The 26,863-nt window shown below is 44.2% G+C and overlaps 1 protein-coding gene across 1 annotated transcript; it reads right to left on the bottom strand.

Moving 5' to 3' along the window:
- Positions 1-782: 782 nt before the first annotated feature.
- OTUB1 (OTU deubiquitinase, ubiquitin aldehyde binding 1) lies at positions 783-19,060 on the bottom strand. Its single transcript, XM_070766141.1, has 7 exons — positions 18,952-19,060; positions 9,238-9,299; positions 7,750-7,848; positions 3,714-3,832; positions 3,548-3,632; positions 2,247-2,441; positions 783-1,301 (listed from the first exon to the last, which is right to left on the bottom strand). The coding sequence occupies exons 1-7, from the start codon at positions 19,004-19,006 to the stop codon at positions 1,104-1,106; spliced, it is 813 nt and encodes a 270-aa protein (XP_070622242.1). The 5' UTR covers positions 19,007-19,060; the 3' UTR covers positions 783-1,103.
- Between the last annotated feature and the right edge of the window lie 7,803 nt (positions 19,061-26,863).

Raw genomic sequence — 26,863 nt, 5'->3', positions numbered from 1 at the left:
TAACACATCTGGGAAGGGACTCTAACTTCCCCCGTTGAGTTTGCTTGTCAGAAGGCCGCAAAAGGCCTCGTGACACTGTGACCGCCACAAATGTAAACCCGTTGCCAAAGCCATCGCGTGACCATTCAACAGTCACATGACCATTAAACACAGAAAATGGTTGCTTTTTTTCAGTGCTGTTGTCATTTCGAGCGGTCACTAAATGAATTGTTATAAGTTGAGGACTACCTGTAGATGACAGCCTTACTTTAGAAGTGGGGGGGGGAAGAGACCAAAGAGATAGGACTTAAATTCAGGAAAGCAACTGATGAGGAATTTGGGGATCCGAGAAAGACTGACTTCTCTAACCGGCCGGTCTCTGGAAAGATGGAAGCCCCATCCAAAGTTGACCAGAGCTTGCCCCACACATTCCCCCGCTAAATGTTATTCCCTCCCAAGCTTGAGGACTAGGATCTTGCTATGTGCAGCTTGCGAAGGACAATCCCCCCCCCCCCAAATGCTTGCCTCTCTGTGTGTGTGTGTGTGTGGCCTTCCTATCATAGAAACGTAGAAGACTGACGGCAGAAAAAGACCTCCTGGTCCATCTAGTCTGCCCTTCTACTATTTCCTGTATTTTATCTTAGGGTGGATCGATGTTTATTCCAGGCAGGTTTCAATTCAGTGACTGTGGACTTACCAACCGCATCTGCTGGAAGTTTGTTCCGAGCCTCTACTACTTTTCAGTCAAATAATATTTTACTATCCCACAAACACTTAGAGAGAAGAGCCAAAAAAAACCCAGGTGGTCTGACCGGCCTCCCCTTTAATAAAACACAGAAGAGTGTAACAACGAAAGCAGGGAAAAATATATAATAATAAACAAACCAAGAGAGTGAGACGGGCAGCAGGGGACGATCACCATTTACAAGCACAGACGAGGCTGCCCAGCGAGTTTGGAGGGGGGGGGAGAGTGGGAGGAGGGGGAACACGGGGGAGACGGGGGGGGGACGCCGGGATGGGAGGGGGGGAAGAGGGAGAGAGAAAGAGGGAGGGAGAAGGGGAGAAGGGGTGGGTGGGGCTGGCTGTCCAGCCACCCGCCTCACTCCTACCCCCTCCCCTCCCCTCTATTTATACAGGATGTCGTAGTGTCCCGGTCTGTAGAGTAGATACACTTTGGGCTCTGAGCCTTCGGGGAAGACGTGGGGGTTGGTGGTCCCTCCTTCGCCCCGATCCATGTACTCCACCTGGATGGAGACGTTGAGGGCCTGGGCCAGGGCGATGATGTGGATGTGGTCGCTCTCCTTGCACATAGGTTCCACCTCCTGCAAAAGACACCAAGCAGGCCTTGAGGAGGAGTCAGCGCCCCCAGGCCGGCAACCGAGCTCTTCCGCCTTCAAGAGGACTGGAAACACAGGCCCGAGGTTAAGAGGAGCAGCCTGTAGGTTTTATAAACAAAACACAAGCTTGCTGGATCTGTGGACGCCTCGGGTACCAGATTCCTAGTCTGGATTATGACTGAGTGGAGGAAGGGAGTCTAAATCCTGACCTTTGACCCATCCAGGAGTAAACAACGTGGTGCCCCCGCCCTCATCATACCCACTCGGGTTTCGGGTCGTTTACAGGATGCCTTCCCATGGGCCTTAGTGTTTGGGAGCTATAGCAATAGCCTTTAGATTCTATCATGGTTCCTAGTGGACTTCAACTCCCAGAATTCCCCAGCTTCCTGTCTACTTCTGCCTGCTGGCTGGAGAATTCTGGGACTTGAAGTCCACACAGGATAATAGCAATAGTACTTAGACTTATACACCCCTTCACAGTGCTTTTACAGCCCCATTGTTGGATCCAACATGCCCCCCACCACCACAACCCTGTCATGAATGCTTGGCATTGCAATTGTGACTTAGAAATCCCACAGCCAATTTATTGCGAATAATCACAGAGTATTAGCATCGCAGCCACATCTTGACTTCCATTTGGTGGTTTCAAGATGGGTGGACTTCAACTCCCAGAGTTCCCCAGGGAAGTGGAAGTCCACCCACCTTAAATCTGGCTGAGAAAAACTGTTCCAGGCCAACCAGTAGCCAGTGTTTCATCATTACTCCCTCCAAGGCTGCTCAAATTCCATGAGCAAATTTCCTTTTTATCACAAGGACTAGAAACTTCACAACGAAGGCTACAGATTGAAAAGTGTAAGGGCTCCAGCTGCAGAGAGACTAATGCCCTGCTCCATGTCCCTTTCGAGCCAGCCTCCCCACCGGCCCCCTGACCTGCTGGCAAAACTCCTTGATGTTCCGCCCTCCCTCGATGAAGTGCTCGAAGAACTTGTTCTCTCGTTGCAAGTAGCCGGACGTCAGCAGCCGCAGGTAGACGACGAGGTAATCGGAGGTGCTCTGGTCGTTGAACGAGGACAACAGCTCCCCGACCGTCACCTGTTTCTCCACTTGCTCTATCAGGTCCATGAACTGCAGGGGTGCAAAGGGGGAATTTTTAGGGGAGGGGGAAGGGTCCCAACGAAGGAAGACCCCTCCCAGGCTTTCTCCTTCCTTGCCAAGGCATCTGGCCATTCCCAAATCCATCCACCCCTCCCCGCCCAAAAAAAAATATTCCGTGCTTTTTAAAGTTCTCTCTGAACTTGACTTATGACCATAATGGAACCTCAAATTTCTGTTGCTAAGTGATTTTTGTCCTGTTTTACCATCTTAGAAACATAGAAGATTGACGGCAGAAAAAGAGCTCCTGGTCCATCTAGTCTGCCCTTATTTATTTATTTTATTTTATTTATTTTATTTTATTTATTTTATTTATTTTATTTATTTTATTTATTGGATTTATATGCCGCCCCTCTCTGGAGACTCGGAGCGGCTAACAGTAACAATAAAACAGTGTACAATAGTAATCTAATACTAAAAACGATTTAAAAACCCATTAATATAAAAACCAAACATACATACATACATACATACCATGCATACATACATACATACCATTCTTATACTATTTCCTTATTTTATCTTAGGATGGATATATGTTTATCCCAGGCATCTTTCAACGCAGTTACTGTGGATTTACCAACCATGTCTGCTGGAAGCTTGTTCCAAGCATCTACTACTCTTTCAGTCAAGTATTTTCTCACTTGTTCTTGTGTTCACTTTCCTCTTAAAAACACTTCCCTCCTGAACTTTAACCCTTTCACATATTTAAATGTTTCAATCGTGTCCCCCCTTTCCCTTCTGTCCTCCAGACTGTACAGATTGAGTCCATGAAGTCTTTCCTGCTAAGTTTTATGCCTAAGACCTCCCACCATCTTTCTTTCCACCGTCGTTAAGTGAAACGGTTAGGAACACAGTTGTTAAGGGAATTTTCCTTTTTGCCCATCAAATCTGCTCTTCAGAAGCTCACGAAAGATCACAAATACAAGCAGAGCACCTGGATTTTGTCAGAGACGAGGTTCAGAAAATCTTAAAAGTTGTGGAGCTTGGAGACCCCCCCCCCCCGTGGGTTAGACCACAACTCCCATCGTCCCCAGCCGCCGGCCTTTGAAGGCCCGGGGTGCAGGGCCAGGCCTTACCGTGTTATGGAAATCCTCAATGGTGAATTCCGTGAAGCCCTGGGACACCAGCACTTCTTTGCTTTTCCCGGCCACTTCTTTGAAGCTGCAATGAGAGGCACCTTAAAATTGGCTGGCCTGGGGATTCCCCTTCCCATCTTCCCCAGCCTGGGATTCCCAAGCCTACCGCTGCAGCTCCTTGCCGTCCTCCAGCAGGGCCTCCAGGTGGGAAAAGCCAAACGCTCGGTAGAAGCAGTTCCCGTCCGGCCTCGTTTTCCGAATGTACGAATACTTCTTCAGCAGATCCTGGGCCGGGAGGAGAGCAGAGAGGGGTCTTCAGCAACTCTACGGGTTGGTTGGTTTGTTTGTTTATTTATTCATTGGATTTGTATTCAACACAATAAAAAATAATATACGATATCAAAATCTAGAAACATAGAAGACTGACGGCAGAAAAAGACCTCATGGCCCATCTAGTCTGCCCTTATACTATTTTCTGTATTTTATCTTAGGGTGGATCTATGTTTATCCCAGGCATATTTAAATTCAGTTACTGCGGATTTACCAACCATGTCTCCTGGAAGTTTGTTCCAAGCATCTACTACTCTTTCAGTAAAATAATATTTTCTCATGTTGCTTTTGATCTTTCCCCCAACTAACTTCAGATTGTGTCCCCTTGTTCTTGTGTTCACTTTCCTATTAAAAACACTTCCCTCCTGGACCCTATTTAACCCTTTTACATATTTAAATGTTTCGATCATGTCCCCCCTTTCCCTTCTGTCCTCCAGACTATACAGATTGAGTCCATGAAGTCTTTCCTGATACGTTTTATGCTTAAGACCTTCCACCATTCTTGTAGCCCGTCTTTGGACCCGTTCAATTTTGTCAATATCTTTTTGTAGATGAGGTCTCCAGAACTGGACACAGTATTCCAAATGTGGTCTCACCAGCACACTAAAATCCAATTAATATAATTAACTATTCTAAAAACACGAACGTTAAAAATCATTAGGTTCCTGCCCAAGTAGGGGGCTGGACTACTAGACCTCCGAGGTCCCTTCCAATTCCTATCCTATTTTCTCTTCCATTCTATTTTTTATTCTATACTCGAGTATAAGCCGACCCGAGTATAAGCCGAGGCACCAGTTTTGCCACAAAAAACTGGGAAAACTTATTGACCCGAGTATAAGCCAAGGTTAGAAAATGCAGTGGCTACTGGTAACTTATAAAAATGGAAACCAATAAAATTACATTAATTGAAATATCAGAAGATTACATGTTTTAGAATATTTATTTTAAAGAAAACCAGTAAACTAGCTCTGTAAATTTAAAACAGGATTCCTTCTCATCATCTCATCATTAATTGGATTTACATTATTGTTCTGTTTTTATATATGCTGTGAGCCACCCTGAGTCCTTGGAGAGGGGCAGCATACAGATCCAGTTAATTAATTAATTAATTAATTAATTAATTAAATAAATCTGTATATCCAAACAGAGCTTCAGCATTAGCTGCTGTGAGGTTATCAGCATAGAAAACCAGGTAGGTAGGTAGGTAGGTAGGTAGGTAGGTAGATGATAGATAGATAGATAGATAGATAGATAGATAGATAGATAGATAGATGATAGACAGACAGACAAACAGACAGACAGACTAGTGAGACAAGCAAAACTTGCAAAACACAGACAGCTCTTGTGGTTTTGTATCCTAAATATGTAGGTCCTATTAAGAATCAAACTTGCTCTCAAACCCACTTTATAAAAGGCAACTTTTAAAGATCCACAAACACACTTTAGGAATTTCTGTCTAGCTCTTGCCTTATTACTTCCTATCCAAGCAAGGATAGCAACTACCACAAAATACCATTTTTTAAACAGTTTAAATCCTTTCAAAGGAGGGGGAGGAGAATCTGACAGCAGGGGGCCTTTTTAATCCAACTAAGGGCAATGCAGAGAGAGCAAGGAATAGTTACTGTAAACCTGTTGACAAATACACACAGGGAGTAAAAAAAAAAAAGCCTCCGGGTTTCAGCAAGAGGTAGCTGGCTTTTTTCACGGTGGGGGGGAGAGGGGGCATACACACACACACACACACACACACACACACACACGACCTCACCGGCTTTCCATTGCTTTTTTCCCCTCTCGGTTGGAGCACATGGCTGGCTCCTTTGCTTGAACCAGGAAGAGGAAGAACCAGCCCCGCCCACAGCTCCTACGGCAAGTGAGAGGGGGAAAAAGCTGGTGCCTCCTCGCCCTGGCTCAAGCAATGGCGCCCTCTTGTGGTGACTTTGTCAATGACCCGAGTATAAGCCGAGGTTGTGTTTTTCAGCCCATTTTTGGACTGAAAAACTCGGCTTATACTCGAGTATATACGGTATCTCTATTCTATTCTATTCTGAATCCTATTCTATATTCTATTTTATTTTCTACATTCTACTCTCTATTGTATTGTCTTGTATTTTATTCTATCCTATGTTTTATTTTATTCCTATTGTATTTTAATTCTATTCCATTCTTTTTTACTCTTTTTTAAAAAAGTTTCTTTATTGTTTCCAAAATAAAAAAGAAAGTATTTCTTACATGTTTTGTTTTGTTTTTACAGATCTTAATCCATTTCTATTGTCTTTTGAATGTACAGTGATCCCTCGAGTTTCGCGATCTCGATCTTCGCTAAACGCTATATCGCGATTTTCCCACCCGATGACGTCACTCTCTTCCTTCCTTTCTCATCTTTCTTTCTCTTTCTCTATCTTGCTTCTTCCTCTCTCACACTCTCTTCCTCCCTCTCTCATCTCTTTCTTTCCTTCTCTCTCTTTCTCTATCTCTCCCCCTCTTGCTGGCGGGCGGCGGGCGGGCGAGCGGGGGCATCAGCGAGGAGCCGGGGTTTCCCCTTTGCGTGGGCGGCTGGGAAACCCCGATCTTCGTCTGCTCGCTGCTGCTGCGCCGAGCAGATCAGCTGCTGGGCGGCCGAAGGAACCTTCCCTGGGTCTTCCCCCTCTTGCTGGCGGGCGGGGCGAGCGGCGGGCATCAGCGAGGAGCCGGGGTTTCCCCTTTGCGTGGGCGGCCAGGAAAACCCAGGGAAGGTTCCTTCGGCCGCCCAGCAGCTGATCTGCTCGGTAGCGCAGCAGCAGCGAGGAGCCGAATCGGGTTTCCCCTTTGCGTGGGCGGCGGGGAACGCAAACTCCACCATCTACGCATGCGCGGCCATAGAAAAAAGGGCGCGCATGCGCAGATGGTGTTTTTACTTCTGCAACCCTACATCCCGAAAAATCGATTATCGCGAGGGGTCTTGGAACGGAACCATCGCGATAATAGAGGGATCACTGTATCATTCATTTCTCTATACAGTGTTCCCTCGATTTTCGCGGGGGATGCGTTCCGAGACCGCCCACGAAAGTCGAATTTCCACGAAGTAGAGATGTGGAAGTAAATACACCATTTTTGGCTATGAACAGTATCCCAAGCCTTCCCTTAACACTTTAAGGGCACTTTAAAGGGCAGACTAGATGGACCATGTGGTCTTTTTCTGCCGTCAGTCTTCTATGTTTCTATGTTTCTAAACCCCTAAATTACCATTTCCCATTCCTTTAACAACCATTTACTCACCATTATGACTGGTACTCACCATTGAATAAGACACTTAGTGATCCTGATATTTATAAACATAATTATTTATTAACAATAATTATTTTCTTTGTTATTTATTTGCAAAAATTATTAGTTTGGCGATGATGTAGGACGTCATCAGGCGGGAAAAACCGTGGTATAGAAAAAAACCCGTGAAGTATTTTTTAATTAATATTTTTTGAAAAACCGTGGTATAGGCTATTCGCGAAGTTCGAACCCGCAAAAATTGAGAGAACACTGTATTCTTTTTTACTCTTATTCTCTTGTATTCTATTCCCTTTTCTCTTCTCTTTTTCAAGCTCAGGTCTATCTCAGGGCTCTCTCCAAACTTAGCAACTTGTGGATATCAGGTCCCAGAATTCCCCAGCGAGCCATGCTAAGGATAGTTGCCACATTTGGAGGCATGCTGGCTGTGGAATTCTGGGAATCGAAGTCCACAAGTTTTTAAAAAGTAGGCAGGCTTGGAGGGAACCCCTGGCCTACTCCCTCTCCTCTAGTTAAAAGGACACACAAACAGAGGGGTTTTTCTCCCGCAGAAGATGCTCCGGCTACTCCCTCACAGACTCACAGTGTTGGCTGCAGGTGACTCTCACCTTGATCTTCTGCTGGTATATATGGTCATCGTCAGCATACTCCTTATACAGGACGGTCAATTCCATCCTCTCGGAGACTAAAGGGTTCTGGACAGCAATCTGCAAAGAAACGGACCGAATCAACAGAGCAGCAACTGAAACAGAGCCCACAATTCCACCCCAAATGCCACAGGTGCTTGTTAACAGGCTTAATGCAAACAGGGATCATCCATATACAGTGGGACCTCTACCTACTTACAAACTTCTCTAGATAAGAACCTGGTGTTCAAGATTTTTTTGCCTCTTCTCAAGAACCATTTTCCATTTACAAACCCGAGCCTCCAAAACTGCAACTGGAAAAAGCAGAGAGAAGCCTCCGTGGGGCCTCTCTAGGAATCTCCTGGGAGGAAACAGGGCCAGAAAAGGCAGGGAGAAGCCTCCGTGGGGCCTCTCTAGGAATCTCCTGGGAGGAAACAGGGCCAGAAAAGGCAGGGAGAAGCCTCCGTGGGGCCTCTCTAGGAATCTCCTGGGAGGAAACAGGGCCAGAAAAGGCAGGGAGAAGCCTTCATGGGGCCTCTCTAGGAATCTCCTGGGAGGAAACAGGGCCAGAAAAGGCAGGGAGAAGCCTTCATGGGGCCTCTCTAGGAATCTCCTGGGAGGAAACAGGGCTGGAAAAGGCAGGGAGAAGCCTCCATGGGGCCTCTCTAGGAATCTCCTGGGAGGAAACAGGGCTGGAAAAGGCGGGGAGAAGCCTCCGTGGGGCCTCCCTAGGAATCTCCTGGGAGGAAACAGGTCCTCCCTGTGGTTTCCCCAATCGCACGCCTTATTTGCTTTTACATTGATTCCTATGGGAAAAATTGCTTCTTCTTACAAACTTTTCTACTAAGAACCTGGTCACGGAACTAATTAAGTTCGTAAGTAGAAGTACCACTGAACACCCGCCGGTCATCAACTAGATGAAGAAATGCACCATAAAGGCAGTTCTCAACTTAACACTGGGTGGTTGGCGGTTGCTTTTTTTTGCAATGGTCGTTAAGTGGATCACCAGGATTAAGTGACAACCGCCCTCGTTAACTGAACCTATAGTTCAGCATTCGAATCCCTAGCGCCACATAATGGAGTGAGCTCCCGTTCCTTGCCCCAGCTTCTGCCAACCTAGCAGTCCAAAATCACGTAATAAAATGCAAGTAGAAAAATAGGTGACCCCCTTTGGTGGGAAGGTAACAGTGTCCATGCGCCTTTGGTGTTTAGTCATTTATTTTATTTATTTATTTATTTATTTATTTATTCATTCATTCATTCATTCATTCATTCATTCATTCATTCATTCATTCATTCATTCATGTCGGCCACACGACCACGAAGACGTCTAGTTCCTTGGTTTTGAAACAAGCACCGCCCTCTAGAGTAGGGAACGACTAGCACGTATGCGTGAGGGGAACCTTTATCTTTTTAAAAAAATGTCTACAATAATGTATAATTTGGCAGAAGACGAAACAGCTCACCCACCTCCTGCTGGATACGGTCCTGTTGGGCCATTATGGCTTCGTCGTAGGCCAAGCAATTCACTCCTGAAATTGAAGAGAAGAAAACGACTTGAGAAACAAAATGCGACTTCTGATAATTTACAGTCATCCCCCATCACCTCCACTGAGGTTAAGGGGGGAAGAAAAAAATAAATAAACAGATGTTGTGCCAGAAGCTCTCTTTGGCCCTTCCAGATGTGCTGGCTTGCAATGCCAGTATCCAAGAGGCAAGCCAGGCCAGGAGGTTTAACAGGTCAAAATAAATTCAGAAACTCACAGCAAAAATATCCAAAGAACAATAAGGCTATTTTTTATTTATTTATTTTGCAAAATTAAAAAAAATGGCATATTCCCTTAATGGGAGAATAATAATAATAACAACAACAACAACAATAATAATTTATTAGATTTGTATGCCGCCCCTCTCCGGGGACTTGGAGCGGCTCACAACAAGCTGCAAACATCTATATCTATATCTATATAGATATAGATATAGATATAGATATAGATAGATAGATAGATAGATAGATAGATAGATAGATAGATAGAGAGAGAGAGAGAGAGAGAGAGAGAATACAAATCCAATATTAAAAACAATTTTAAAAACCCTTATAAAAAAGAATCATACAGCCTGAACCAACCATACATAAACTGGAACAGCTAAGGGTATATCAATTTCCCCGTGCCTGGTGACATAGGTGGGTTTTCAGGAGTTTACGGAAGACAAGGAGGGTGGGGGCAGTCCTAATCTCCGGGGGGAGTTGATTCCAGAGGGCTGGGGCCGCCACAGAGAAGGCTCTTCCCCTGGGTCCCACCAGACGACACTGTTTTCTCGACGGGACCTGGAGAAGGCCGACTATGTGGGACCTAACCTTTCGCTGGGATTCATGCGGCAGAAGGCTGGACTTTATTCTCGTCTTGGGCTTTACATCCCAGGCACTGTTTACATCTTCCAAAAATTAAAAAAGTTTTCATAGGCCCTTATGTCAAAGAAACACAGATCCGCATCGAGGGCCATGCCTGGCTCCCCCCTTCATCCAAAAAAAAAAGGCAACAAGATTCAAAACACCTTTTCCACAGCTCCTGACGCTGCTGCAACATTGGGCTCCTTGCGATGCACAAGTGGCAAAGATGAGGCATTGCCCTGGGTAGAAAGCTCTCCGTGCAGCCTCCCTTTCGGGCCCGGGCACCAGGGTGGGCTCCATGGGGAACCCTGAACTCTGCCGCCCTCGAAGCAAAGCCTGCCACTCCCAACCTGCTCGCTGGAGGATCTGCTTTGCAAGCCAGCCACGGAACCATTTATTATTACTTTTTTTAACCCCACTGGCACCGTTTACAGGCATCAGCTGCCAAGGCTGCTGCAGAAAAGCCTGAAACTTGATCTGGGGCCGTTCCCGTGTTGCGAGAGCTGGGAGGCGGCTGCAGTGAACAGTGCAGCGAACAGTGAACGAGCAAGCGAGCGGGACTGCAGCCTGCACAACTCCCCCCCCCTTTGGCAGCCCCCTCCCAGGGTTACAGCCGGATGGCCTTGCCGCCGAAACCTTGGGCTGGAGGACGCTCAGTCCAGATTCACCAGTTAAAGAAAGAGTCCTCTTTAAAATGTAATAATAATTCTCCAAGGACGGGAAGACCGCAGCAAGGCTCAGTTAAGAAGGGGAGGTGCAGGTAGGATGGAGAAAACAGAGGGAGGAAAAATATACTTTTACAAAAGGTTTTTTTTTTCCCCTTGAAGACGTTTCGCTTCTCATCTATGCAAGAAACTGGCCTCGGTGATTAATCGATGGAACCGATTAAAATACAGCCGGCCCTTGACTTGGAACGGTTTGTTTAGCAACCGTTCGAAGGGACAATGGCTCTGGGGGAAAAAGTGGCCGATGACCGTTTTGACCTTGGTGACATCCCTCTGTTCATGTGATCAAAATTCAGGTGCTTGGCAAGCGGTTTGCATTTATGACCGTTGCCAGGATTTCCTTTTGCTTCTGACAAGCAGAGTCCACGGGGGAGCCAGACTCTTAGAAACATAGGAGACTGACGGCAGGAAAAGGCCTCATGGTCCATCTAGTCTGCCCTTATTCTATTCCCTGTGTTTCATCTTAGGATGGACCTATGTTTATCCTAGACAGGTTTAAATTCAGTTCCTGCGGATTTACCAACCATGTCTGCTGGAAGTTTGTTCCAAGCCTTTACGACTCTTTCCGTCAAATAATATTTTCTCACGTTGCTTCTGATCTTTCCCCCAACTGACCTCAGATTTTTGTGTTCACTTTCCTATTAAAAGAACTTCCCTCCTGAATCTTATTTAACCGTAACATTCGCTTTTAACAGCAGGTTGCTAACTTATCGGAGAGGGGCGGCATACAAATCTAATAAATTATTATTATTATCAACTGCAGTGGTTCGCTTAATAACAGAGGCAAGGAAGGCTGTAAAATGGAGCAAAAACTCCTTGACCAAATGTTTCATTCAACGACATAAATTTGGGGCTCAATTGTGGTCATATGTTGAGGACTGCTTGCAGCTTTTAATTATCAAAACGGGGCCTTCCAGGTGATTGGCTCCAACTTTCTATAATTCATTCGGGAGGAAATCAGATTTGTTCCAGCCAACTGGTCACACAACACCGAGTGCTATGTTCCCTTCTATTAAAACTAGTTCAAGAGCAGGCGGAGAGATTTCCCTAACAGGGACATTTGCAGAAAATTACTTAATTTCTATTGATTGGATCACTGAAAAACACCATGCGGATGGGACCATCTGACCTTGTCTGGGCTCAGATTAGCCCTTAAATGAGAGGGAGGGGAAAAAAGAGGGAGAACATAGTGGCAGACCACTTCCATCCTATTGCCAAGGAAACAACATGAGGTCATCCAGATTTGAGCCCCGACTCATACGGCAGACTATACTTTTTAAGAACTAAATTGGCAAATTATCAGGCAGCGGCTGCCAACTCAGGCAGCCGGTACATAAAACTTTAATAGAATACGTACTCATCCCACTCTGTGGCTAAGTAACTTTATGCAAAGCACAGGGGGAAAAAAACCCTGCACACAGTAGTAAAGAAGAGGAATTGAAGGGAGGATCAAGTTTAAATTACCAGCATCCTCTTGTAGTCCTCGATACTCTTCTGCCCTTATCAGATATTGCAGTTTTCACCCCTCTGCGTAAATTGACATTTGTGCTTTATCGAGTCTCTCCTTCTGGGGTTCTCATGCCTTACCGAACATCCCTCCTTGCAGTACATTCACACAACCACTTACATATTTGTTTCACAATTCAATCCATATTCTCTCTAAGTGCTTGCTTTTACTCCACCCACAAATATTTGATATCCGTCAATTCCTGACCCCTTTTTAAAATTTTAATGCAAGTTTTTCTAAACGCCTTCCTTGTATTCAGCTGCTCTGGCTGTTTCTCCTGACATTTATCAACTCTGATTTCCAAAAAGAAAGTCAGCAAAAACAGCCATGATACCGTTGCATCCTTCAACGAACACTGAAGACAGGGTTTCCCAACAGGGTGAATTTAAGAACACAAGAACAAGGGACACAATCTGAAGGTAGTTGGGGGAAAGATCAAAAGCAACGTGAGAAAATATTATTTTACTGAAAGAGTAGTAGATCCTTGGAACAAACTTCCAGCAGACATGGTTGGTAAATCCACAGTAACTGAACGTAAACATGCCTGGGATAAGGGCAGACTAGATGGACCAGGAGGTCTTTTTCTGCCGTCAGTCTTCTATGTTTCTATGTTTTTAAGATGTGTGAACTTCAACTCCCAGAATTCCCCAACCAGCATGTCTTTTAAGTCCACGCATCCTAAAGTTGCTATGGTTGGGAAACCATGCATTAATCCCTGCTGTTCTGTTCGGGTCGTATGTGACCCGAAGCCAAGTTTGAGTCCCTGTAAAAAATTTTCCCTGCATATCTGAAACTTGAAATTTCATGACTATTTATCATTTCAGGGGTTCTCTCTATGAGAATTTTTTTGGGGGGGTGGGGGGCTTAGTTTTTGCTGGGCAAAAAAAGTTACAAATCTTCTGTTCGGGTCACATACGACCCGGACCGAAAACTCTTCATTTGCAGTGCTTATGTTTGGTCTTTTTGAAAGCTTTTTTCACTTGGAAAGTAGTCTGAACATTTCTGCACACAATGATATGAAAATTGAAATGAAAAAAGTAAATCTTATTGGTTTATTTTGCGGATATAATGCACGCCCCCCCCGTTTTTGTGAAATTTTTTTCAATTTATGGATAGTTTTGCTTGCAAAATGCATTCTATTTTACTAAAGTTGGTGTGAGATTGGTAGCTTGAACATTTCTGAATATAAGAAAAATATAAAGGAACTGAAAAAAATGATTCTTATTGGTTTTTTAACATCAGAAATAAGGCCTCCCCCCCCCCTTGGCTGCTTGCAACCATTTTCACTTTTTATTTTTTTATGCTCCAAATCCGAAATATTCTTTAAAATCTTAGGCATTCATTTACTCAATTTAACAATGCTGATCATCAAAAAATATTTTTGGGGTGGTGGCTAATTGTTTTCTGGGCAAAAAAAAATCATAACTTCGAGTCTGTTTCTGTTCGTATATGACCGGACCAAAAATAATTTTTTTAGGTACTTGAATTTGATCTTTTTGAAAACTTTTTCAACTGGAAAACTAGTTTGAACATTTATGAACATAATGATATGAAAATTGAACTGGAAAAATTGAGACTTATATTTTTATTTTGATCATAAATCCACTCCCCCCATCCTTTTTGAATTTCGTGTCAATTTCTATTTTTTAAGGCTACAAATCCCTAAGGAATTTTCCCCCAAAAGGTTTGATATACTAAATTGAAAATTTCTGAATATAAGAAAAATATAAATGAACTGAAAAAAATGGTTCTTATTGGTTTATTTTTGCCACAAAAGGGCCACCCCCCCCGGCCTTGCTATGTGCCATTATTGTCACTGTTTATACATATTTGTCTAGAAATATTTGGAATATCCTTTTGAAAATCAACCACATTGTAGCCAGATAACTAATTTTATGAAAGAAATCCATTTTACTAAAAAAAAGTATGTAAGTTTGAAATTAACAGCATAATTTTTATATAAATTGAAATAACTTTATGTGCAAAATAAACCAATATGCATCAATTTTTCCAGTTCAATTTTCATATCATTATGTTCAGAAATATTCAAGCTACAAATCCCACACCAACTTTAGCAAAATTGAATGTATTCTGCTAGCAAAACTATCCATAAAGTGAAGACTATTTCACAGAAACGGGGGGGAGGCACATTTATGTGCAAAATAAACCAATAAGGATTACTTTTCTCAGTTCAATTTTCATATCATTGTGTGCAGAAATGTTCAAACTTGTTTCCAGGTGAACAGCTTTCAAAAAGACCAAATATAAGTACCTAAAATGATCAATTTGCAGTTCGGGTCAAATAGACCCGAGGGGGGGGGGCACATTTATGTGCAAAATAAACCAATAAGGATTAATTTTCTCAGTTCAATTTTCATATCATTGTGTGCAGAAATGTTCAGACTACTTTCCAAGTGAAAAAAGTTTTCAAATTGACCAAACATAAGCACTTCAAATGAAGAGTTTTCGGTCCGGGTCGTATGTGACCCGAACAGAAGATTTGTAACTTTTTTCGAACAGAACAGTAAACAGTAATAACCACCAGCTTTCTCTCTCGGCTTTTGCATCATTCATTCATCCATTCAATGGGTATAGCCTCCACTAACTCTAGACAGCAAACAATCTTTGAAAATTTCTTTATTTCTCTTTCATGAAATGTCCAAGGCACCCAGGTTAATTTCTTTCTTTCAGCTTTTCACCACTTATGTGGAACGTGCAATTGTTCCCTCCATTTCAGATGTAACTACCGGGCCTCTTTGTTACATTGATTTTTCAGTTCCACATTTCTTCTTCCCTTTCACAATCTTACATTTCCTGCAAATCAGCCAACAAGGCAACATTGTCTACACATCAAAGGACACACACCCCAATCAGTGCTATTCTCCGACCACAATTGCTTATACATTTATCCATAGATGTATTGAAAGAGCCAGTCTACCCCACCTATTCATTTCTTCCCACCAATTTTACTTAATAATTTTCCCTGAATCGCAGTCCTTCAGAATGTTGTACAATTTGTTTCCAAGCGTCCTTAATCAGTGACATCAATTCATCGGTTTATACAAACTCATTTGTAATTACATCAATGGCTGCTTCGCTAACATGTATTCATCAACTCCACACAAGACTTAAATCATCATTTAGATATATTATATTGTTGCCTGTTTTTAACTCATCCATTTCTCTATACATTATAGCAGGGGGTCTCCAATCTCGGCAACTTTACCACGTGTGGACTTCAACTCCCAGAATTCCTCAGTCAGCACGTGCTGGCTGAGGAATTCTGGGAGCTGAAGTCCACAAGTCATAAAGTTGCCAAGGTTGGAGGCCCTTTCATTATAGTCCATAGGGCTGCATTAGAAGACCAACTCTATAATTTTGTATTATTTCATGCTTTATATCTTTTATTCCTCTTATATTTCAAGCCACAATTTTCTACCTATCACAGTTAGAACCATATTCATCTCCACAGCAATCCTTGACTTTTCACAGAATGTTTTATAAATATTGAAAACATGCGGAGGTGACTAGTTTAAGTGCGCATTAATAATAAAGATAGAAACAAGCTAAATACTACATGCATTAACAGTAAAGATAGAAATAGACTTGTCTGCCACATTTTAGGCAAAATTTTACAAACACAATAAAATTCAGTTTCACCACAATCTTACTCATAGGTATTATATTCTACACAAATTGCAATCTATAATATAAAGACTCTCTGATAAGGCAACATTATTCTTGCTTGCAGCCCAAGTCAGAGACAAAAGGGGATCAGTCATACATACTTCAAATGAAATAATTTTGAAATACAGGTAATACTTTAACGAAAACCAGAGTCTGGGAGGGGAAATAATAATTTGAAGTGTGAGGAATAGGAAAAGAAAACATGATGAAAAGGAAAAGGGTATTCCTGGGTGTTTTCATTCAACATGTTAATCCTCTGGCTCTATTCAGGTAACATGCTATACCTCAGGAAAAAATAAAATAAAATCCTAATTTAATCAAAGTGCCTAGAACCTGAAATAAACCTGACTTTATTAACTCACAGCCAGGTTTTTAAACACTGAGACTTAAGCTCAAAACACACGGTCCACAAAACACACTCACTCCTTCATTTAACACATTCAAAAATTTAAAAAGCAGATCAAATCATCAAGCAGTGCCCCAAACCTATTGAGACAAGTGCATTTCTCACATTAAGATTGATTCATGCAATATATTGGACAGTGAATGAGAGCCACAGGGGGGTTTTTTGGGGGGGAGGGGGAGAGAGTTAGAATCAGAAGAAAATGACAAATAGTTTGCAGGTGATTTCAAGGGAGAAAAATGGAACAAAGGGACTAAGTTTTACCGCCTAATATTTGGGGTTAAACAGCAAGGGAGAATACAGTAGAACCCCGACTTACGAGACTAATTGGTTCCGGAAGGAGGCTCGTAAGTCGGAACGCTCGTATGACGAAACATTGTTTCCCATAGGAAACAATATAAAGTCAATTAATCCGTGCAACAACAAAAAAAACCGCCGCCGCCGAACGCGGAAGTTAGCGTTCAGAGACAGCTGCGAAGCAGCGCGCGTGTTTTAAAAGGTGGCAGCCGGCCTGGGGGGCTCGGGGGGAAGCCCCCGAGCCCCCCAGGCCGGCTGCAACCTTTTAAAACACGCGCGCTGCTTCGCAGCTGTCTGCTGAATCCGAACGCGGAAGTTAGCGTTCCGGATTCAGCAGAGAACTGCGAAGCGGCGCGCGTGTTTTAAAAGGTTGCAGCCGGCCTGGGGGGCTTGCCAGCACCCCCCCGAGCCCCCCAGGCCGGCTGCAACCTTTTAAAACACGCGGGATACGAGCGCCAAGGAGCTGTCTCCTGAAGCCGAAAGCGGAAGTTAGTGTTCGGCTTCAGGAGACAGCTCCTTGGCGCTCGTATCCCGAATGTGAGCTCGGGAGGCGAACAAAAATGTCGCTCCCCTCCCAGCTCTTATCTCGAGTAGCTCGTAAGTAGAGCTGCTCGTATGTCGAGGTTCCACTGTAATGCCAATCCTCAAAAGAAACAAACCATGGTTAGATGGAGCCAACTTGAACAAATAAAGGGATTGTCAAGCAAGTTGCACACGTCCCCAGATTCCTTGGGTTGTGTGTGGGTGCTCCAACAATGGAGGTTTTCAAGAAAAGATCGGAGAGCCATTTGTCCAAAATGGCATGAGGTCTCCTGCTTGAGCAGAGAGTTGGACTAGAAGACCTCCAAGGTCCCTTCCAGCTGTTATTCTGTAGACTCATTCCATAAGGAAAGGCTGGGAGAACCCATCCACTTAAACCAGACCCACCCCACCTGCTGAGCCAAGGTTAGGCCTATAAAGGAGAACATTTGAAGCTCAGGGTTGAACTGAGGGCTCCTTCTGCAATGATTTCTTTACCTATAAATATGTATGGCTACATTACCTGTTAAGTCTTTCTAAAAATGTACAACTATAATATACATGCACACACATACACATAAAATGAGAGTACAGGTAAAAGAGAATATTTGTAGCTCAGGGCTGGATTGAGCTTGCTTGTTTTCATTCAGATGTTTCATTACCAGACTAGGTAACATGAGGAGGAGGAGGAGGAAGGGAGGGAGGAGATTATGATGGCCTTGAGGCTCTTTGAAGTTGCTTGTTTTCAAGCAGGCGTTTCATTACCAGACTAGGTAACACCATAAGAAAATGGAGGAGAAGAACCTACGAGGCCATCATCTGGAAGAAGAGGAAGGAGACTGTGGTGGCCTTGGGGCTCTCTGAGCTTGGCGGTTTCCTCGCAGATGTCTCATGACCCAACTGGGGAACACCACCAGTATTAGAGGGGAGTGGATTTTGCTCTCTATTTATCCACTTGTAAATAAAGACAATATTTGTAGCTGGGGTTTTAGGGGGGGGGGGGGTGTCTTTGGGGCTCTCCGGACTTCCTTGTTTTCATGCAGAGGTTTCATTACCAGAATAGGTAACACCCTCAGAGAAGGCAGCAGGAGAAGAAACCACAATGGCCTTGGGGGCTCTCTGAGCTTTTGAGGGGGGCGGGGGGGGTTAAGGGGACGTTTCCTGACCCAACGAGATAACACCGTCAGTACCCCCAGTTGGGCGAAGCCGGGAAGGCGACGCCGCCATTCCCCTCTCCCCCAGCGGGTCTTCCGGCCTCCTTCACGGGCCTCACCGGGACCCTCGGCCTGCATTCCTCAGGGCCCCATCACCCCCGGGGGCGCCGGACGGGGCGTTTCCATGGCGACGGGGGCGCACGGGGACGGGGTGGCGGGCGCGCGGGGAGGGGAAAGGGTGGCCGTTGCCAAGGAGACCGAGGGCGGCCCGGTCCGAGCGCGCCGTTGCCAAGGAGACCGAGCTGAACCGACGGGGGGGCGGGAAATGGAGGAGGAAAATGAGGAGATGGCAGCCCTCCTGCTGAGGGAGGGCCCTCCGGAAGAAGCCCCCCACCCGGACAAATGCGGCCTCCCAACCGGGAGGGGCCTTTGCTCCAGTTCACAACCCCCGAGGCGCCCTCCCGCGAAGAATAGTGAACGCGTCGCCCCGCCGTCCTCACCGTCCGTGTCCCCTCCGACGGGCTCCGGCTGTTGTTGAGGTTCCTCCGCCGCCATCTTCGCGCTGGCAACCCTGCAGGGAGGGGGCGCTTCCGGGTCGGAGGTTGGCGCCCCGGAAGCGCTTAGGCCGCCTTCTCTTCACATGGCAACAGCCGCCGCCGCCTCCTCGGCGACATCGTGAAGCGCCCGGGGAGGAAGGAAGGGGGCTCTCCCGCCCCCCCCACCATCTGACTGGGGGGGGGGGGACCATCCTCCTCCCCCTCGCCACAATGGGGGGAGGGGTCGCCATGCCCGCGCTTGTGAGGCCATCACAACATGGGCTGCACGTGCGCCACGGCGATGACGTCACTTCCTGGCCACGCCCCCCACGTGTTCCCTTCCACAGCCAAACATTTGCAAACAGGGAAAAGCCGCTGCAGGAGATCCGGGGGGGGGGGGGGGGAGAAGGTTTGGGGTGTGTGTGTGTGTGAGACGGGTAGAATATATCCACTGCTCAAAAAAATAAAGGGAACACTCAAATAACACATCATATATCTGAATGAATGAAATATTCTTGAATATTTCATTTGCACAACTATTCCATTTGCACAACAGCATGTGAAATTGACTGTCAATCAGGGTTGCAGTTTGATTTCACAGAAGTTTGATTTACTTGAAATTATATTGTTTTTTAAGTGTTCCCTTTATTTTTTTTTAGCAGTGTATATTTAAAGCGGCCTTCCCTGCAGCAACCCTCCTAAAGCATCCCTGAATACAATACAATACAATGAGAATCCTAGTCCAGGAGTAAGCAAAGTTGGCTCTTCAAAGACACCTGGACTTCAACTCCCAGGATTCCCGAGTTAGCATGATTGTCTCAGGAGTTCTGGGAGTTGAAGTCCAGAAGTCATAGAAGAGCCAACTTTGCCTACCCTGTACTTATTCCAGCTCCTCTGCTTAGGCAGGAAAATCTACACCTCAAATGGCTATCCAAAATCTTCTTTAAAACTTCCAGTGTTGGAACGTTCACAACTTCTGGAGGCAAGCAGTTCCACAGATTAATTGTTCCATCTTTGTTATATTAATATGGCACTGTTGAGTTTTTTCAGGTAACCCAGGCATTAGGTTACATAATCTTTGTTACATAAAGTGCAAGCTCCCACTTTTTCCAACGTCAGGGTAATTCCATGCTTTAATAAAAGGGCTTTTGATTAAGAGCAACCCTCCAAATTGCTGAAAACAATAGAATAATAGAAGCCGTCACCACCCCTGCAACGCTATCAAATCAATGGAGAAAATCTAAAGAAGATGGGCACTTTTCGGTGTCCGAGAGCCCACTTCCAAGGCAATGGTTGACATCAATAGGAAAGTGAATGGTTGACATTTAATAGGAAAGTGAACACAAGAACAAGGGGACACAATCTGAAGTTAGTTGGGGGAAAGATCAAAAGCAACATGAGAAAATATTATTTTACTGAAAGAGTAGTAGATCCTTGGAACAAACTTCCAGCAGACGTGGTAGATAAATCCACAGTAACTGAATGTAAACATGCCTGGGATAAACATACATCCATCCTAAGATAAAATACAGGAAATAGTATAAGGGCAGACTAGATGGATCATGAGGTCTTTTTCTGCCGTCAGTCTTCTATGTTTCTATCAATAACCAGATGCAAACAAGGGTGAACTCACCAGCGTATTAATGTGATAGATGAATGGCAACCCGTCTTAAAGCTTGTCAGGATATAAATCATAGTAATATTACAAGTACAGTAGAAGTAAAATGAATGCTGAGTAATGGTGCTTCAGAATGATGCAATCTGTTCTATGATCTGATTGGTCAGTACATGTATATAATGTAATATACCTATTGTGTGGGTGTGGTCTGGTTTGATTTAGTGGTTGCTTGGTGGTTTGTTCTGTAATATAGTGTAAATAGTTATTTTTTGATACTACTGAAGAAAAAACTCCTGTCCTGTCTTTATTGAGAAAACTACCTACCCGCCACATTTCCAATGCGAATTCAAAATAATTCTGACAAAGCTAAGGTTTACAAGACAACCATCCATCATAGAAACATAGAAGACCGACGGCAGAAAAAGACCTCATGATCCATCTAGTCTGCCCTTATACTATTTTCTGTATTTTATCTTAGGATGGGTGGATGTTTATCCCAGGCATGTTTAAATTCAGTTACTGTGGATTTATCTACCACGTCTGCTGGAAGTTTGTTCCAAGGATCTACTACTCTTTCAGTAAAATAATATTTTCTCACGTTGCTTTTGATCTTTCCCCCAACTAACTTCAGATTGTGTCCCCTTGTTCTTGTGTTCACTTTCCTATTAAAAACACTTCCCTCCTGGACCTTATTTAACCGTTTAACGTATTTAAGTGTTTCGATCGTGTCCCTTTTCCTTCTGTCCTCCAGACTATACAGATGGAGTTCATTAAGTCTTTCCTGATACGTTTTATGCTTAAGACCTTCCACCATTCTTGTAGCCCGTCTTTACAAGAATGGTGGGGGGTCTTAAGTTGCACTCTATGGCACTGAGTGATGGGCAGCAACAACAGGGACCAAAAAGCTATCTCCATGCCATGAAAATGCTCTGTGAGACATCGAGCATCTCCCTTCCGGATCACATCACAAATTCAACAATATTTTGGTGTGGCACCAATGATAGAGAAGATGAGAGAAGGCCGGCTCCATTGGTATGGCCATGTCCTGAGAGCACCACCATGGCCAAAACTGCTGACCAACTAGAAGTCAATGGCTGGCGACCTCGTAAGCGTCCATCAAAAAAGATATGTGCAGTTTTTATATATTCTAATTTTTAACATTGTTAAAGCCAGCTGGAGTCACCTTGTGGCGAGATGGGCAGCGAACAGATTTAATAAATATATCAAGCATTTGAGTGCCTGTAGGCCTTGAGCAGGTCTAGAAGACCTCCAAGGTTTCCAACCTTGTTATTCAAAGGTCAGTGGGGTCATGTGGGATGCAACTGTGTGTGTGTGTGAGAGAGAGTGAGAAATGCTATTTACAAAAAAAAATTATACAATGATCGAATAATTCATTTAGCTCAATATATCCCATTTTGTATAACAGGTATTTGTATAAACAAGTGTTGTTTGCTTTTTTATATATGTTAGGGTTTTATGTGCTTTTTAATATTAGATTTGTTTTCGATGGGATATTGTTTTTATTATTGTTGTGAGCCGCCCCGAGTCTTCGGACAGGGGCGGCATACAAATCTAATAAATTGAATTGAATTGCATTGAACAGATGAAAGCTGATTTTAGAGCACTGGACCGTTATTTTATTTTTTAAGGAAACGTAATTTCAGCAACATTTGAGATCTGTTAATTAGTTCCACAACAGATCAGCGCTATCATTAGCACTCATTAAATTTGCTTATTCACAACTGGAAGCAATGCAAAACATGTAGGGTTTTTTCCCCCCTATGGTGTTACACAAAGTTAGACAAAACAATTGCAGAATTGTTTATAATTAGGAAACATTTATTCAGATTGTCAATTGGTATCTCTCCCCTCCTTTTGCAAATTTTGCATATAAAATTGTTTACTATTCATTTTCAAGCAACACTGGTGAAAACAAACAAAAGTTAAAGAAGCGCGGAAATAACAATTAAGGGCTTTTATTAACATCGAAGGAATTATTCAATGTTATTATAATTATTCACGTTATTCAATGTTATAATTATTCAAATTGTTTATTTGTACATCCCAGAAGACAATTTGGCAAAGGGGGTGGAGATTCTTCCTTAGGCAGCTCAAGGCAATACGTTTCAGAACAAAAATCAATATAGCTATTCTGTAATTTTCTGCCTTTTTTGCAACTTGTAAAAAGCGGAAAACAATGTGATCTACATCTATAAATGCATGCTAAAACCAGGTTGCAGTTTATTGCTGACTTAGTCCCATATGTCCACTTAGCTATAAAGGTTTGAAAACATACATTGTGTGATAACTAACCAAGTTAGTTACCTAATGACAAAATCCATTAAAATAAATCCAATCAGTATTGCACTCTGTACATTCAGCCTATAAGAAGCCAGGGTATAGCTTGCTTAGATTTAACACAAATCTAAGCAAACTATATTAACTTATTGATGCTTTGCCAATCCAGGGATTTTACTGTAGACCCAATGACCAAAGCTTGATCACTCCCTCCTCAAAGAATAAATAAAGGCAGTTTCACATACCCAGGGATCACTTACCCTTAACTTGCTTTACAAATAAGCAATACTGTATTGTAAAGTTGTACAGAAAAACACTACAATATTGCTTATTGACAGTAACAATTGGAAACTGCAAAAGGTATGGGATTTTTCTATATTATCTAAATGCTTGTCGCTAATCTGCACTCAGCTCATCATCTTGGGTGTTAGCTCTATATACTTTATATTTTTAAATCTAGATATCTGCCTCTAATTATCAGTCGTTTATTTCCCAAACATCTTTAGTAAGATTTACTCTTAAGTAAGCGCATTAATGAATTAATAATAGGGGGGGAATGACCCCCCCCTTCTCAGGACAACCCCCGGCCCAATTCGCCCCTCCCTTTTCAGCCCCCTCCCTTCTCCATCCACTCAGTTCCCCAAGAGACACGTCCAGCCATGCAGGACTACAAACCCCATCACCCTCTGCCAGCAGGGCTACCTGCCACATGTCTACGCCCCTTGGCCGGGTGTGCCCTCCCCCAAGGATGGGAAGCCTCCGGCCTCGGTTGGTCCTTCAACCGCCGCCCACGCAGCAATCGCTGCGAGAAGCGACTCCTGCTCCCCTCCAAAGCCGGAAGAGCAAACCGGAAGCCGGTACACCATAGAGCAAGCTAAGGAAAGCCCGGCACTTCCGCTTCAAAGAGCCTCGATTCCTCCATTTCCCAATGCCGAGATTCCATAGAGAACCAGGCAGGTGTAGGGCGCGTTTACGAAGAGGGCCACTTGGACCAGAATAACCATAGAGCAAGGCCGCTCTAGCCGCTAGCAAACCTCTATACGCGCCGCCCAAAACGTGTTGAAAAAGCGAATCCGTTAAAGGAAACTTTTTCTGAGAAAAATAAAGGTGGGATTTTATAACCCCAGGGCTGCAGCTGCCAATGAAGGGGCTCAGGTGGGCTTGAATTCTTTTCTTCTGGAATTGGGGGGAAGAGTTCAGCCCCCTCCAATTTTACAAAACCACGAATACTTTTCCCCCTCTGTGACAGTTGTGGGTAGTTTGCTATCTGGCATCCATCAAACGATTTCTAGCAACTGACGATTAATCCTAATTTTTCAATGCAGGTGATTTCCTTTCTTGGGAGGGGCAGGCCGTCCTTGATTTACAACCGTTTCACTTAGTGACCGTTTGAAAGTACGACGCTAAAAGAAGAAATGATGCGAGTACTTTTTCCCACACTTAACCACCGTTGCAGCATCCCGTGGTCCCGTGATCAAAACTCAGGTGCTGAGCAATTCGCTCACATTTGAGAAAACCCATGAAATGACCCATTTGTTTTATTTCCTTGCTCGATGGCAATTGCAAAAGTCTTATTTTTTAAAAAAAATATTTACAGAATATCCTGCCTTTATCGTTTTTACAACTAACACAACAGTGGCAAACCCTACAATTTCCTCACAACAACCCTGTGAGGCGAGTAGGGTTGAAAGAGAAGGATTGGCCCAAAGTCACCCAGCCGGCTTTCATGCCTAAGGAACTCACCGTCACCTGGTGATGTTCACCCCCAGCTAAGAACATAGCACACAGTTTGTTCAAACTTACTTTAATTAATAACCGACTACTAATAACTGTCTTAGTAGAGATCATGCACAAACAAACAAACCTAAAGGCAGTCTTTTCTTGCACAAGCCCAACTGTCAATTAGACATCATTAACAGCTGGCGTAAGTTCAGAAAGTCTTAAATCATAGAAGAGCAATTAGTCTTTGATAGCTCATGAAGCTTGGCAAAATGCCCAGAAATTGTCCTCAATACTGTAAACAAACCGAAGGAGAGCAGATTTTCCCGACACAAAGAACACCATAAATAAACTAATTTCAAAGGTTGTTTCCTGCAGAGATTCATCTGCCTCTGCTTTCCTTAAGTAGACAGGGGGAGTGGCCAATTAGTCCCATGTTTTACTCCCGAGGAGATCTCCTTTGGAGTAACCACTCCTGCCGTTTAGCAGCTCTGCGTACTCATGCATCAAGAGGGGAAGTCTCTTCTTCCTCATCACTGCTATGAGGTGCTGGAGGTACCAAAGATTCTGGATGAACCTCTGCCTCTAGCATCAAGTCCTTGCCAGACTCCTCACTGTCCGACTCGGGTGCCAGCTCTACAGGCTACTGACACATGACCCAGTCGGTCTCCTCTCGAACGGGATCAGCTATCAGCTGCACGGGCTGCTGGCGGGTCACAACGGATGATTGGGCCAAAGTCAGCTGCCTTTCATGCCTAAGGCGGAACTAGAACTCAACGTCTCCTGATGGTTGGCCCAAAGTCACCCAACCAGCTTTCATGCCTAAGGTTTGATGCCTGGTGCCTTAACCAGTAGGCCACAAGTTGGAGGAAACGCACTAGTTTACAGTAATCCATGTCATTTAAGTTAAAAAGATTGAACATTTTTCTTAACCTGTGGGTGACGGAGAATAAGCTATCAGACCCATAAACGCCCATTTGGCAAGCCGCCTCAGCAGCGATATCTGGCTGTGTTCAGTCTTTGTCTGTGTGTCTTTGAATGGAAGTTTCAGCACAATACTCTCAGATAATCAGATAAGAACTGACATTTTATTTCTGCAACTTAACTGATCCTTATCTTTGGCTTTTATTGCTTACATCCATTTACCAGTATTATCTTTATGAAGGCTGTTCACTCCCTGCTGGGATGAGACAAGGTAAGTACGAATCCCAGCGACCAGTTAGGTCCCACAGAGTGGGTCTTCTCCGGGTCCCGTCAACTAAACAATGCCGCTTGGCGAGACCCAGGGGAAGAGCCTTCTCTGTGGCGGCCCCGGCCCTCTGGAACCAACTCCCCCCGGAGATTAGAATTGCCCCCACCCTCCTTGCCTTTCGTAAGCTACTTAAAACCCACCTCTGCCGCCAGGCATGGGGGAATTGAGATACTCTTTCCCCCTAGGCCTTTACAATTTTATGCATGGTATGTCTGTATGTATGTTTGGTTTTTATAATAATGGGTTTTTAATTGTTTTTAGTATTGGATTATTATTATATGCTGTCTTATTATTGCTGTTAGCGGCCCTGAGTCTCCGGAGAGGGGCGCCATACAAATCCAACCAACCAATCAATCAATCAATCAATAAGTAAGTAATAAAAGTATTCAGGGACTGTGTTAAACACACACACACACACCCCCCCAAAAAAGCCTCCATTGTTTTGACACCCCGGGCAGGGAACAAGATGGTGAAATGTTAAGACCTATTATTAGCAGGGAAGGTCAAGCCTCAGAGATGGTCAGCTAAGCAGCAAGGTGGGACCTCAGCTTCCAGACCAGTGATGGCAAACGCATGGCACGGGTGCCACAGGTGGCACACAGAGAAATATCGGAGGGCACGCAAGGCCTATGTCAGCTCCAGCACACATGCGCGTGCTGGTCAGCTGATTTTCGGCCTTGGGGGAAGGCCATTTTGCCCTCCGGAGGCCTTAGGGAAGTTTCCTAAAACTCCAGAGTGCGAAAAACAGGCAAACTGGAAGTCCATTTATCCAAACTTCTGTCCCAGGCAAAAATAGTATGTTGGCTACCTGTCAACCTCTGCTTAGCTCAAGGCTTCTATTTTTAGCTTATTCTGGCAGGTCTCGGGTGGCCTGAGTAGCCAGAAATTAAACCTTAAGTCTTTGGAGGTAAACTATTGCTTCAACTAGGGACCCTCTCTCCATAACCACATCCCCAATGTCTCTCAACCATGGCTACTGGAAGGTCTGG

This window comes from Erythrolamprus reginae, chromosome 13 (genome assembly GCF_031021105.1).
Source record: "Erythrolamprus reginae isolate rEryReg1 chromosome 13, rEryReg1.hap1, whole genome shotgun sequence".
NCBI lineage: Eukaryota > Metazoa > Chordata > Lepidosauria > Squamata > Dipsadidae > Erythrolamprus > Erythrolamprus reginae.
Note: the sequence above shows the minus strand (reverse complement) of the source record. Positions and strands in the feature narration are given on the sequence as shown.